Source organism: Parus major, chromosome 12 (assembly GCF_001522545.3).
Source record: "Parus major isolate Abel chromosome 12, Parus_major1.1, whole genome shotgun sequence".
Taxonomy (NCBI): Eukaryota; Metazoa; Chordata; class Aves; order Passeriformes; family Paridae; genus Parus; species Parus major.
The window spans coordinates 2,077,634-2,091,921 of NC_031781.1; the positions used below are offsets into that span (position 1 = coordinate 2,077,634).

Consider the following 14,288-nt stretch of genomic DNA (forward strand, 5'->3'; position numbering starts at 1 on the left):
GGAGATTTGGGAGCAGAAGTGGGGATTTAGGATCAGAAGAGAGGATTTGGGAGCAGGGCCATCTTCTCCCTCTGCCATGTACCCAAGGCTGTGGGATTTGGTGCCCTGGTTGCCAGAGGAAAGGGGGGGATTCCCTGCAGAGGTTCACAGATGTTGGAGGGAGAGAATTGGGATAAATTGCCAATTTATCCCAATCTGCTGGGTCAGAGCTCATCCCCTCCCCTGAGAGCCAGAATTGTGGATGAACTGGGCACCAGCAGCTCCCTCCCTTATTCCTTTTTTTCTGCCAGGGAAAGGGGAGACTGTGCTGCTCCAGCAACAAATGGACAGAGGGAAAGGAGATGGATAAATGAATAATCCTGCTTGGCAAGTTATTCCCATACTGGCTAAAAGTTTAAATTCTGTTTATTCATTTTGATTGCATTTCATCATCTTTGTTTTGTCCCATTTCCTCAAGTGCCAGAATCCATGGCAATAAACACCTCCTTCATCCTGCCCTTCTTTGCCCTCAGTTTGGTAATTGCAGAGCCCATTAATTTTTGTTGGAATCAATATTCACTGCAAGGTTTTAGTCAGTCTAAAATCACATGGAAGCTTTTTGTCATTACAATATCATTTTATACATTGGGCTTGGGGATTTTTTTCCTTCTTGCTGGTGTGAAAATGAGTAAATTTGATTTTGAACTTGCTGTGATGCAACAAATGTTTTTCCTCTTGCCTTGCATAGAATTTTCTTTTATGTTATTTATCTTATTTTCATGTTCTTATTGTTCACAAATCTTGTCCTGGTATGAGAAGATTCTCTTGTGGGGATAACCTCCAGCTCTTCCCAAAGGTTCAGGCTTTAAAAATCAAATTTCCTGCAAGGTGTTCCAGTGTTTTCATCTGGATTTATAAATATTGCTTTGTGTTGTCTGAGCATTTTAGAACTTTTTTCCTTTTATTTTTTTTTTTTTTTAATAAGTTGGCACAGGGAATCCTTGTGGCTGCTTTTCCTGGCTCTGACACCCTGCTGAGGTGAAGGCAGCACACCTTGGTGTGATTGATGTGCTGGTGGGGATGTGGTGTTGACACTTTTCAGGGAATATTCTCAGGGAACATGTTTTCCTGATGGGAGCTTTTGTTTTTACATGAGTTGGTGTAAACCAATTACTTCAGGCACATTTTGTGTTAATGTGGGTTTTCTTTGTGCTCTCAGGCATGGGAACAGGAAGATAATACCTTGCAGTGTGATGATCTAACACCAATTTCACAGAAAATGATGGTGGTTTTATGAGGTACACAAACAGGCTGATTAGAAACCAGTGTGCTGGGTGAATCACCTCATAATGAAATAGGAAATTAATTTCCTTTCAGATTTATATTGTGTAAATATATATTTTATATACAGTGTAGTTTTAGTAGGTTTTCATTTTACTCTCAGAGCTCCAATGTGGTTTATTCCTCTGGGGGAAAAAAAAGCAGTCAACAATTGCCAAAAACCTGCAAATGATACAAGATCTGAAGTACAATGGATCAGGAATAAAGTCTATGACAGAAAAGGTGTTGATTTCAGAGCAATAAATAAATGGCAGGAGTTATTTGCAGCCTTGAACAAGACTTTAAATTGACTTTCATTGTTATTCTTTGTGACTGACCCTGCACTTCACTATTAATTTGCTTTTATTGTAAGCAAAGTATTATATTCTTTTTGAGTCACAGATAACTTGGAAAATTGGTATTAAATATATGATAAGTGAAATCTATGCTTTGATTTCCTGTTCCTGCTTTCTCCTGCAGGTAGAGCCCATTTCTCTGTCAAGCTTCCAGTTTTCTCTTCTTGTGTGTGAAGCTCTTGGCTCCTTTGGGATGAAATCAATTTTATTTCTGGGTTATTTGTGAGTGTGGGAAGGTGTTCAAAAATCCTGCTTTTAGTTCTGGGACAGCAAAGCCTCTAGGATGGGTAAAATCCTGGAGAATTGTAACCAGGGATCCGTGAGGGGCTCTGGATTCCCAAAGGCACTGGTGGCTGTGGTGGATCCAGATTCTCAGGGGATGGGACTGACAGGGAGCAGGCAGGAGATGTGTCCCACAGAATCCTCTTCCCAGCTGGAGTCTTGCAGAGGAAACAGGAATTTTTCAAAGGAAAAGCTGTTGGATTATTTTAACTTATTCAAAGCCATCCAGTCCCTTTGCATCACTGAAAAAATGACAGAGCTGCTGTGCAGACACCTTGCATGGAAAGGAACCTTATAGAAATCATAAAAATTCAAGATAAATGGAATAAGTACTGTGAGCCTGCCTTAACAAATAGGAGAAATGGAATAAATTTGGGAGCCTGCCTTACCTTGCAGTAAACACACAGAGCAGTAGAGCGTGGCTGGCTCATGGTGAGTCCTTGTGGGGACATTGGGACATCTTGTCTTTGGGAAATTCTGGATGAGATTTGGGCAGAAGATGTGGCTCATGGGCCATAGCACCAAAGGAAAGCCTTGAGCATGTTCAACAGCTCCCCTGCAGATTTTTCAAGCCATTGTTATTTTTCTGTCGTTTCCATTTATCCCATCCCCTTCATTCCCCCTCACTCCAAAGGCTGGCAGTGCTCAGTGCTGTGTGATAGGGGCTGTGCATTTGGAAGAGGTGAGAAAGAAGATTTTTCTGGGGTGCTTTTTCTCCAAAGAAGGACAGGATGTTCCAGCTCTCCATCACTGCTGTCCCATTTCCTCCTGAATGAATAATCAGGCACAAATTGGCTGCAGCCTCCGTCTGCTGCTCTGCCCAGCCAAGGCATCACTCCTGGTGTCCTGACAAGGAGAGGGCCTGGCCAGAGGACTGAATTTAGAATGCATCCCAAACATTATCCCACCAATCATGCAAAAAAATCCCTCTGAGAAAATCTATTAGCTAAGCATTGCTCTGACAGATTATATCCACTTGAGCTCACCCATTTGCCTCCCAAACCCCAAACCAAAACCAATTTAAAAATAGTTCCAGCTGATACGTGCTGGTAAAGAGGAGCACATCTTGTATCAGCAGGGAAATATCTGCTCTTGGTGTTTTTGGACTCCTTTGGACATGGGTGCTTGAAGAACCCTTCTCCTTACTCTGGAAATGAGTACTATTAACAGAGAAGATCTGTAATTATGATGGGCTCTAATCAGGAGCTCCAATCAAGTGAAAAAACTTCCTTTTTCACGTTTTTGCTTTGTACTCACTAAATTTAGCTCCTTCGACTGTACAAATTGTTTGTAGCTGTGGGGCCACCAGAAAGGCAGCAAGTATTAGGATTAATTTTTGCTTTGCTTTGGTCTTTCTAGAAATTTAGTTTTCCTATCTGGCTCTATTTAACAGGAAAACAGACAATCCCCAGAGTATTGAAAAGTTTTCTGCATGTGAAAACTGGATGGACAGATCAGCCACCTGTAAATTCTCTTTCTTTTATGGAAAATCAGGTTTTTGATGCACATCTGTGAAGGTCACGGATTTTCTGTTATTTAATGCATGATTAAATTCTTGTGCATTAAAATTATTATCAGAGTTCATATTTTTCAAATGGTGGGACAGGGTTTTGGTGGATTTTTGTGCAAGGGGATGTTTAGTTGATTGTTTTTTCCACTTCTAATTAGTTAAAAAAAGCCCAGAGGAGACAATACAAATAGAAATGAGAGTGGGTATATGTAGATATCATGGAATAGGTGATGGGTTTCACTCTTTGTGGTTGAAATTCATGCACGATGGCCAGGCAAAAACAGGCATGAGGAGCAATTCAGGCTACCAGTGGAGGTGTTTTTAAAAAATGTGATTAACTTTGGCTAGAAGAGGTAAATAGTTAATAAATGGTGAGGAGTTCTGAAGATCATGTGGTCAGAATCATTGAATATTACTATTGGCTCAGTGGGAGAAAAGGTTGAGATGTGAAGGAAAAATCTGTTGATAAATAACTAAAATGTGAAATGGAGCAGCTCCAAGGACAATTTCCAATGTAGAGATGCTGCTTAGACTGAAGAAAATGGATCTCTGTTTCCTCAAACCTAAAAGGTGAGGTTTCAGCCCTAAGGCAAATGTTTTAGGGCTTTTAATGTTGGCAAACCCCACATAAGTCCCAGTGTTGGGTCTAATGTAGAAATATGCTTTTTGAACTGGGGACTTTGCCTTGGAACTGGATTTTTCCTCCCTGATGGGCTCCACCCCAGGCAGCTTCTGTCCTGTTTTCCCTGTCTGTAGTTCTCACAGAGCCAGTCTAGGACCAGCAGGCAGAAAAACCTGAGTTTAACAGGTTTATTACAAATACAGGGTCAATTACAGCCCTGCCGTTAAGGGCAATTTCTCTTTTGAAACAAAAAATGCTGAGTTTGGTTGTTGCTCCTGGCAATTTGGGAAGCATTTGCCAAATATATTGAAGAATTCATTAGAAATTTATAAAATCTCTTCACCTGCTCTTAATTTTTGCCCAGTTTGGTTAGAAATTGTCCCTTTGTCACTCTGGTCTGGGTTCTGCTGATATTGGTAATGGGAGAAATGCTGAGGTTTTCTTTATGGCAAACTCAAAACAGAATCCTTGTACTTAGACTATATTTAAAGTAAATTAGTTGTTGATTAAAGTAAGTTTATAGCAATTGCTGTGTCTAATTACTTTGATTATATAGGTTACTTGTCAACAGTTCTTGTTGCACTTAAAGCTGGGCTGGGGCCAGAATAAATCCAGCAATTTCCATTTCCCTGGGGCTGTACAAAAGGACAAGAGTGCAGGTTTTTAGTGACCATATCTGGAAAGGGAATAGGGAATATTCCAAATTTAGAGCTAAATTGTCATGAAATGGCACGTTTTAAGGGAGTGTAGGAATGGGTTTTATCAATAACAATAGGAAGGTCCCTAAGTACAGATTAATAATATCTTTTAGTGCAATAAATATGCCAAGACTCCTTTGAGGGAAATGTGGAGAAAAAAAAAATCTGTGCTGGTAAAATTCAGTTTAATCTCATCTGGAAACACCAAGGCTGGAGGATCCTAATCATAATTAAGAATTAATCAGTAGTGTCATAACAAGGCAGAGTTCATTCTTTGCACTGTAGTGTGGTGCATCAATGTACCCCTGGTTAAATCCAGCCACAAATTATTGTCATTTGGAACAGAAAGGTTTTTCAAAATGAGATTTATATTTTAAATTAAAAGACTTCCAGCCTTCTGTTTTAATTATTTTTGTTTTGACATGTAGACTATTTATTAAAAAAGGAAAAAGTTCAAATTAGAAAAACTCAGATTAGAAAAACTCAAATTAGAAAAACTCAAATTAGAAAAATTCAAGTTAAAGAACCAGAAAGAGTTAGGAGATGGAGAGGAATAACTCATATCTTCAGGTTATGGAGTCACTGCTGAACTGTGATGTATAAATGTAATATCTCTGTCAGTGCAGGCTTCCTTAGAATAGGTATTGTTAAATTGCATGTGCAGAACCTTATGAATTGATATTCTATTTTTTTATATAGTTATCAGTTGTTTTATTTATAGTTTGGAACCAGAAAGCCTTGCTCTGGTCCAAATGAAGTTCATTACATAGATAAATGTGGTTAAATTTAGCTTTGTTAACTACTTCTGCTAGAGCTATCCCTCTTTTTATCTGGTTTTGAAGCTGAAAGAAAAGGTAATTTTCATTTGAATTAGTGGTGAAACATTGGCACAGGTTGCTTATAGAGGTTGTGGAGTCTCCCTTTCTGCAGATATTCAGAATCCCACTGGACACAGCCCTGAAAAACTCGAATTTTTCAACAATTGTGTACAAACCTGACATATCAAAACCATTGAGAAGAATCAACAACTTCCATGCTTGTGGCAGTATTTTTTTTCTATTTTTTTTTTTCTAAGTGAATCAAAGGCAGATGCATCCTTCAAATTAAATAGACAAATAACTTATTTACTATTAAAATTAAAGGTTTTTTATTAAAAAAAAACTTTCTGTGAATTTAAAACCAGGTGTGATTCAAAGAGAGAGGACTGGGGACTGTCACACCAGTGTGTTCTTCATGCCTGATTTCCCCCTCAGATTTCAGAGCCACTCGTGGGGGAATTCATGGGCTGGATCCTTTTATCCTGGCAGCTGAAAGGAGCACGAGTCCACATTCACTGAGCCACATCAGCTTTGCTGCTGGGAAATGTCACCCTGATCCATTGCATAATTGCAGCTGGCCCCCTTTCAGGGCAGCATTGCCTTGCTGGAGTTGCAGGCAAGATGCTGAAATGCACCATTTTTATATCAATTTCTGCTTGACCAAACTTGTCCCCACCTGGAGCACCAGCAGGAGAATGATGAGGAGCCACGGCATTGCCTTGGTCTGGGCATCGTTTTCAGATAATAGGGAAATATTAAATTGTTTTTATTAAATATTATATGTAATATTTAATAAATATATAGATATTATTAAATAATTATCCTCCCAAAAATGAAAGAATTGCCCTGCATCCCAGCTAGTCTGAGGCAGGAAGCTTTTGAATATCCTCCAGCTGTCATGGGAGAGCTGATTGTGCCTGGATAATTCCAGTTGTGCCTGGATAATTCCAGTTGTGCCTGGATAATTCCAGTTGTGCCTGGATAATTCCAGTTGTGCCTGGATAATTCCAGCTGTACTTGAATAATCCCAGTTGTACCTGGATAATTCCAGTTGTGCCTGGATAATTCCAGTTGTACCTGGATAATTCCAGTTGTGCCTGGATAATTCCAGTTGTACCTGGATAATTCCAATTGTGCCTGGATAATTCCAGTTGTGCCTGGATAATTCCAATTGTGCCTGGATAATCCCAGTTGTGCCTGGATAATTTCAAATTTACCTGGATAAATCCAATTGTGCCTGGATAATTCCAGTTGTGCCTGGATAATTCCAATTGTGCCTGAATAATCCCAGTTGTGCCTGGATAATTCCAGCTGTACCTGGATAATTCCAGTTGTGCCTGGATAATTCCAATTGTACCTGAATAATTCCAATTGTGCCTGGATAATTCCAGTTGTACCTGAATAATTCCAGTTGTACCTGGATAATTCCAGCTGTACTTGAATAATCCCAGTTGTACCTGGATAATTCCAATTGTGCCTGGATAATCCCAGTTGTACCTGGATAATTCCAGTTGTACCTGGACAATTCCATCATTCTGGATGCTGCACACATGAAGCATTTCTTAAACTGATACAGGAGCGAGACAAGAATTCTTGCTGCCCTTTTCCTCAGAAGTTTTGGCAGACCTGATATTTAAACAGGTTTAATAACCATGAAGGATATTCAACATGGAATAATTCAGGAGCCTCACCAGCCACTGGAGCAGCCTCTTAAGGTGTAACTTTGTTATTATGAAATAATCTTGTTTACATTTTTGATTTCAGTCTTCAGATTTTACATCCCTCATGAGTGTTTCTTTGTGCTTTCATTTTAGGTTGTCTAGGTGTGGGATGAGGTGAAGTTCTTTAGCTGCCAGCCAGGATTTAGAATAAATTGTCTTGGTTTTGAGAGGCTTTTGGTGGTGGCTGCTGGTGCCCAAAGGAAATAGTGAGGACTTGAGGTGATTTCTTTGGTGCCATTTTCCCAAGAGATGGAATTCCTGTGGATCCTGGGTGATGAGAAGCAAAATAAATTAGCTTCTATATCCCATTTTCTTGTGGTTTTGGACTAGAAATATGGGGACACTTCAATAAAGGGCAGCCCTGGTGAAATTTTAGCTATTTATTTATTTATGTGATTATTTATTATTTACCTTTCTCCTTTGGATCAGTCCTGTTTGGTGCCTGGGAATGCTGCTGGTGTGCTGGATTACTGATACAATCACTAAAAATATAGAAAGGGAAAAGAAATAGAAATATCAATACAGGGGGAATTAGCAAAACCTACTTTTCCTTCTCCCATCACCTTCTGTTTGATTCTTCTCCCTGAAAATACGTGGCACTGTTAAAGGTGAATGTTGTCTTTTTTGTTTTACTCTTCTCTGTCATAAGATCTTCAAAAACAAAGTTCTTGTTTAAGCCTATAGTGATTTGATTTTATATGTTTTAAATTTATTTAAATAAATTTAATATATTTAGCATTATTAATATTTAATATTAATATAAATATAGTATTGACATTTAATATTAATTAATTTTTTTGTTTAATTTTTTTTTTAATTTAGAAACTATTTTATTTTAGAAAAGCTGTATTAACTCTTCAAAAAACATTTAATATTTTTCAGGCTCTGTGCAAGCGCTGTGTAAGACCATTTTGTACCACATGTAACAAATCCAATAATATTTGGAAAATATATCCAATCTCAGGTACCAGGGCATCTGCTAAAGGGTTTCAGAGCTTTTTTTTTGCTGTCTGGTTTAGAGCTAATTTCTAAATGTGTGAGCCATAGGGCTTGAAATTATGGATGTGCAATCATTGGACCCAAAAAATGCTGCAAAATGATCAAAATCAGGCATTCTCACTCTCCTTAAGGGTTTGGACCTCTAGTTCTTGGGAATTGAAATGAAGGGAGAGATTTGTATCAGCTCAGTGTGAAAATGTTTTTAATCCTTTGAAGGTTAAAAGGAGATACATTTACTTTCTGATGAACAGGTAAATATAAGTGAATGGGAACACTGATGTTAATCTACTCAGTGCTGTGCAGAAGAGCTGGAAAAAACCATCAAAGCTTAAAAATTTGAAATATTGGGCTTTAAATGCAGTGAGGGGCTCAGGACAGTATGAAAGTCCTGCAGTCTCCTGGTGCCACAGAGGTTACACAACCAGCCCCAAGTTCATCACTGCTCCTCTCCACTCCCTTCTGCTCACCCCAATTCAAGCTGACTTTTGACTTTATTTGAACAGAATTTCCTGCAGCTCTCAGTGCTGGCTCTGAGCTGGGAAAGAGCTGTGTGGTATCACAAATCTCCCTGCTCTGGGTGCAGCTTGCTCACCATTAGCATGGAAACACCTCTGGAACTCCCAAACCATGCCAGGATAAATTGCCATCAATAATATTATTCCAGGTCTGCCCTCGAAGCTGCAAAGACCAGAGTCTGCACAGATAGAAAAGCTGGTTTTTATTTCTGTGTAGAGACCTTGTGGAAATAAATTCACAGCATTTTCAGGTGTGATTTGATTTGTGATTCAGATTTGTAGGGAATCTGTTCTTGTCCCAGTCCAGGGGGTGATGTATTTCTGATGTTCCTCCCCATCCCGTCTCAGGGGGAAGGGGCAGTGAGCAAGAGGCTCCATTTCTGGTTCCCAGCTGGGGTTAAAGCTCTGCCCTGGCTCCAGGACCCCAGAGAAATCCTGAACACAAACTAAACCAGCTGAGGGCTGGGGTTTCACTGCCCTCCTATTGCCAACACAGCTTCTGGAGCTGTTTGCCATTCTGCACTGGGAAACTTGATTTAGTTTATTTAGTTTTAGAAAGTTTTATTTAGTTTAGAGCAAAGTTTTCAGTTCTTAATCCTTGGCTAAAAAAGATTCACCCCTTTCATTCTGCAGCTTTTCTCTAAGATAAACAAGCATCTCTTAATCTCTGCTGTTTTAGCTTGAAGTCAGTCAAAGAAAGCTGTATCTGCAAAAAGCTGTATCTGCAAAAAGCTGGAGAATGTATAAATGAGGATGTTTTAATCTTGCTTTAGATGTCTTACATTAAAATATTGATTAAATTACGTTGCAAGGGATTATCTCTGATAGGACCAGAGTTCTTTTTGCAGTATTAGGAATTAAAAACCAAAAATATCATGTGGTTTGAACAGTGCTCATCCATCTTGGTTATTTTAAATTTTACATATAACATGTTTAATTATACAGAGAAAATTCCTGTGCATCCTGGTCCATTTTGTCTTTTGTTTGAGTAATTAGAGTTCAAAGTGGAAATCTTTTGCAATTTAATTTTAAAAAGTTTTTTTTTCCTGTTGTGATGCTGGGTTGAAATAAATGACTCAATAGTGATAGAGTATTCTAGAAAAGCTCACTTTTCATGCTAATAAATTAGAATATTTAATGCCATTGTTTTTCTAAAGGAGTAATTTAACCTGTAAAACACAGGAGAACTATACACAACTAATTAAGGCCTCAGATAATACAGGAAATCTGACATTTTAATTTACAAGGACTACTTGGGTCTTCTTGCAGAGTCCTCTCTTCTCACATCAGAAAGGGCAGTGAGAAAAAGGAGGTTTAGTAAAGAGTTATGGCAAAAATGGGAATTATTTCCTAATCTAATTATGGAAATTGGAGCACCTCTTTAAGTTATGTCCAGAATGTTATCTTCCTTCTTAAAACCTTTTATTAGGCAATTATTTCCCAGTGAAACAATTCTGAAAATTCCCTTTGTAATCCCAACTCAGTATCAGGTCAATACTGGCTTTGGATTGGTATTTTTAAGCCTTGGTAATGCAGCTGTACTTTGACCCAGAAACCTATTTCAATCTGCTGGGTGGAACCACGACTTTTTAAACATCTGTCTGGGGGTTCTTCCACATGTGAGTAGTTGCTGGCAATTGAAATGTTGTGGGTAAATAATCCAAAGGCTCGGGAAAAATGTTTTTAAAAACCATTTTGCAAGGGTCATGACTGGGGGAAGATCCTGGCTCAGTCCCTTCCAGGCAGGCCATGGAACAGATTGCAGGTGACCTGTGGGGACAGAAGGTCCTTGCTGGAGCTCCCTGTGGTAAATCTCAGCTCAAAGCCTTTCCCTCTTCCCTCTTCCAAGGGTTCTGATGCCTTTTGGGGCTACCCAAAAAAACAGAGGCCAGACAGCATTAAGGGAATAAAAAGCAGTTTCTATTTATTGAAGGGTCTCCAGGTACATTTTGGGCTGCACCCAACAATGGCCAATGGGTCACAGGTCTGCCACTTTTCTAAGTTGGGTCCATTTGCACATTGGGGGTTCATCTCCCAGTTGCAGCTGCAGGGAATGAAGTCATTTAGGGCAGCTTTGCTGCCCCCAAGTCCCTTTTGTTTCCATCTCTCAGGCCTGGGGCAGTGAGGTGTCCTTGATTGCAGGCCTGGGGAGGAATTGCTGTGTCTGAGCAGGATGGGGAAGCAGCAGCTGAGCCTGCACATGGAGTTTGGAGTCAGGCACTAAAGAACTGCAGCACTACAAATAAATTAAAAACATACAAGCTGAAATGCTGAAGTTCCATCCTCTGAGGAGTCACTGAAGCTGTTCCCAGCCAATCCTTCCAGAGTAACCCCATCGGGCTGTCCTTGTTTTCCAGGTGCCACGAACTGCAGAATTCAGCGAGAAATAAATTTAGCTCCAGCCCAGTAGGAAGTTTCAGAGGCAGCAGCTTCTGCAAGGGATTGTCAAGAACAATCTGCAAGGAGGCTGCTCCTGGCATATAGATTTTGAGCTGGAACAGTGCAGGGAAGGAAGTGCTCTGTGCCAGCTCTCAGCACCATATGCTTGCCCCTAATGTAATGCACAAAGAATATGGAGACAGCAGCTGCTCTGCAGGGAGGTGGCCACTTGTTCGATTTTGAAACCTTTCTGAAGTGTCTGTTCCTTTTCTTTTCACGGGGATTTTTTTTCTTTCTCCCCCCTTGCTTACGTATTTGCATTCAAAAGATGTTCCCTGGAAGAAATCTATTTTTAGGCCGTGTTAAGAACAGGGGAGCGTGATCTACTTTTTGTTGAAATAAAGGTAATTTTGGAAGGACTCTGATATTTAGGTTTTTTTGTATTGAGAAATGTGGGCAGGTTTTTATTTTCTTGATATCCCCTGGCATCAGGGCGTGATGAAATCATATCTATAAATTAATTATTGTCTAGGATTGTCTGACTTTGATGGAAAACTTTGTCTTTCTTTGGGTTCTGGGAGTGTTCCAGTGGCCTGATCACATTCACAGTTAATTCAATGACAATTTTCACTGAGTTCAGTGGCAAAGAGAAGCATAAATGAGGGTTTAGATCTAGAATGAGAAGAGCTGGATTTAATATGCCCAGAAAAAATGGATCTTCCCTGGCCCCCATCAGTACCCAGGCACTGAAGTTGGTTCCTCTGTTGCTTGGAAAATGCTTTGAGTTCCTGGCAGATTTCAGGAGCCCTGTGCCTGCAATGCCAGGAAAACAAAGCTTATTTGTGTAAACAAAACTGGATTTTAAAAGGTGTTTTTCTGACTCCTGAGTTTTTCACCGAATTCCAGATACACCTCACTGTGAGCACTTGCATTTTGAATTAGGGATTCTTAAGTGAATTTGAGAATCCAGAGGGAAGTTACATCACGATATAATGAGGTTATAGCAGGACAAGTTGTTATAGCAGGTAATAAAATTAATGTATCACACTGGCATTTTTGCTGAATGTCAGTGTTTTACAGTGACCCTGGAGTGATGTAGAAATGTCATAGCAACACCAGAGTGACCCACATTAGTCAGTAAAAATGATGGTTCACATAAAAGAAAGATGTTACAATCCTTTCTGGAAGGATAAATCTCTTTCAGGCAGAGATTTTTGGGTTATTCTGTGTTGTTCATCATAGCTGCTTCTCTCTGAAAAAAAAAAATGACATTAATCTATCTGTCACCAGGTATCAATCTTCCTGCTGATAGGGAGATGGTTCTTTTGGAAAAAAAATTAATATTTATTTGTTTACTTCAGTTCTAGACCAGTCTTTTATCATCTATCTGACCTTCATTTTTTGAACCAGCTGCAATTGGTGTTTTCTGGGATAATTAATTACTAATTGCTTATTTAAAAGGTCCCCTTTTCCCTATTTGTGGCCAAACTTGTTGCAAGAATTCAAATCCAGAAGGATGGGAGATTTGCAGCTTTAATCATTCCTTTTTGTGTCCTCATCCCAGTGAGGGACAATGTATGAAATTCCATCTATTAGGAAACCCATTTTTGATGTAAACTGGATTTTAAAGTGAAATTAAATACAGATTCTGAATACAGTCCTGCAGTCCCAATTCTGCAAAATGTGAGGTAAATGTTTAATTCACATTGAGAATGTGACTTGGAGTCTTGGCTTGAGCCAAATCAAAATCTCTTTTCAGTGCAAATTAAAGCTGTGAGATGATTTCTTGCTTTTATTCCTATAAAGGGAGTTTAGCCCTGGCTTAAGGAACACTTTCCTAATTTTACTGAGCATATGAAAATGTAAGTTATCAATAGTTTATTGGTCACACATTGACCATGTGAAGTCTGGGGTCTTGGCACAGGAATATTTTCTTCAGGGTGTACAACACTTCCAAGAGAGTTTGTAAATTAAGTGTTCGTTCCTATTTTAAAAGGGAATTTAAAATTTTCCTTGTCCTTCCTTCTCTCCTTTAGAAGGACTGAGAATTGGTAGGAGTTTCACAGTGTTTAGCCTACTCCATTTTCTCTAACAGACATAGAATTTATTTGTCTGAAGCAGCAGACTAAAATAATTCTAGAAATGGGGTACATTTAGACAAGGAACTATTATTTTATAGATTTTTTATTTTTTTTAACTGAGTTTTGTTGTTATGGTTGGATGGAGATTTATTTTTACATAAAAAATGCCTGGCAGGACAAAAAGATGATAGGGATTTCTTTAACTCACTGTTTAAACTGTGAAAATCAGCAAGCCAATGGAATTCTAAACAGGAGAGAAAAGGAAATCCTCTGTTTCTGACAAGTGAGAATTGCTTGGTTTTCAGCCCAAGGAAAGTTATTTCCTTTTTAATGGATTGCCCAACCATCACACGCTGCCAATGGCTAATTTAAGAAAAAAGAAATGCAAGACACCCAATGTGGCAAATATCATCTGGAGAAATGTTTCTCCTTGTGAGGAGATGCTTCAGGTCTGTTGGAGCTCCATGGAATTTTTACCTCACTTTTAAAAAGCAGAAGACTCGTGTCTGCACAGCTCAGATATTAAACCGTGCCTGTAACTTACGAACTGTGAAGTTAGAGAAATTAATCTCCAATTTTTATTTCCTCTCTCCAGCCACCAGAAAAAGAGGGCGGGCTGCCCCGCCAGGTGGGCAATAAGACAGAGTGTGGCCTCTTGGGCTTTGTCCTGGATCTGAAGCAGGATTACGAGCCCGTCCGGAGCCTCATCCCCGAGGAGAAGCTCTACAAAGTTTACACCTTCAACTCCGTCAGGAAGTCCATGAGCACGGTCATTAAAATGCCGGACGGAAGCTTCCGCATGTACAGCAAAGGAGCCTCCGAGATTGTTCTCAAGAAGTGAGTGCACTGCATCCCTGGCCTCGTTTTTCCAAAAATAAAACATCCCCACGCTAATACATGGCAATTGTGGTGTTTGGAATTTGCTGCCTGCACTAGAAATGGAGCACACATACACACACACAGCATAAACTGCCATTATTGTTTTAAAAAAATTTTTGTAGTGTTTCT

At 39.4% G+C, this 14,288-nt stretch overlaps 1 protein-coding gene across 11 annotated transcripts in view; it reads left to right on the forward strand.

The window, feature by feature from the left end:
• ATP2B2 (ATPase plasma membrane Ca2+ transporting 2) overlaps positions 1 to 14,288 on the forward strand; it is a 398,601-nt gene that overhangs the window by 331,949 nt on the left and 52,364 nt on the right. For all 11 annotated transcript variants that reach the window (XM_015640841.3, XM_015640842.3, XM_033517387.1 and 8 more), the window contains one exon: positions 13,876 to 14,117. In XM_015640841.3, the coding sequence (XP_015496327.1) occupies positions 13,876 to 14,117 (242 nt within the window). The remainder of the gene's footprint in view (positions 1 to 13,875; positions 14,118 to 14,288) is intronic.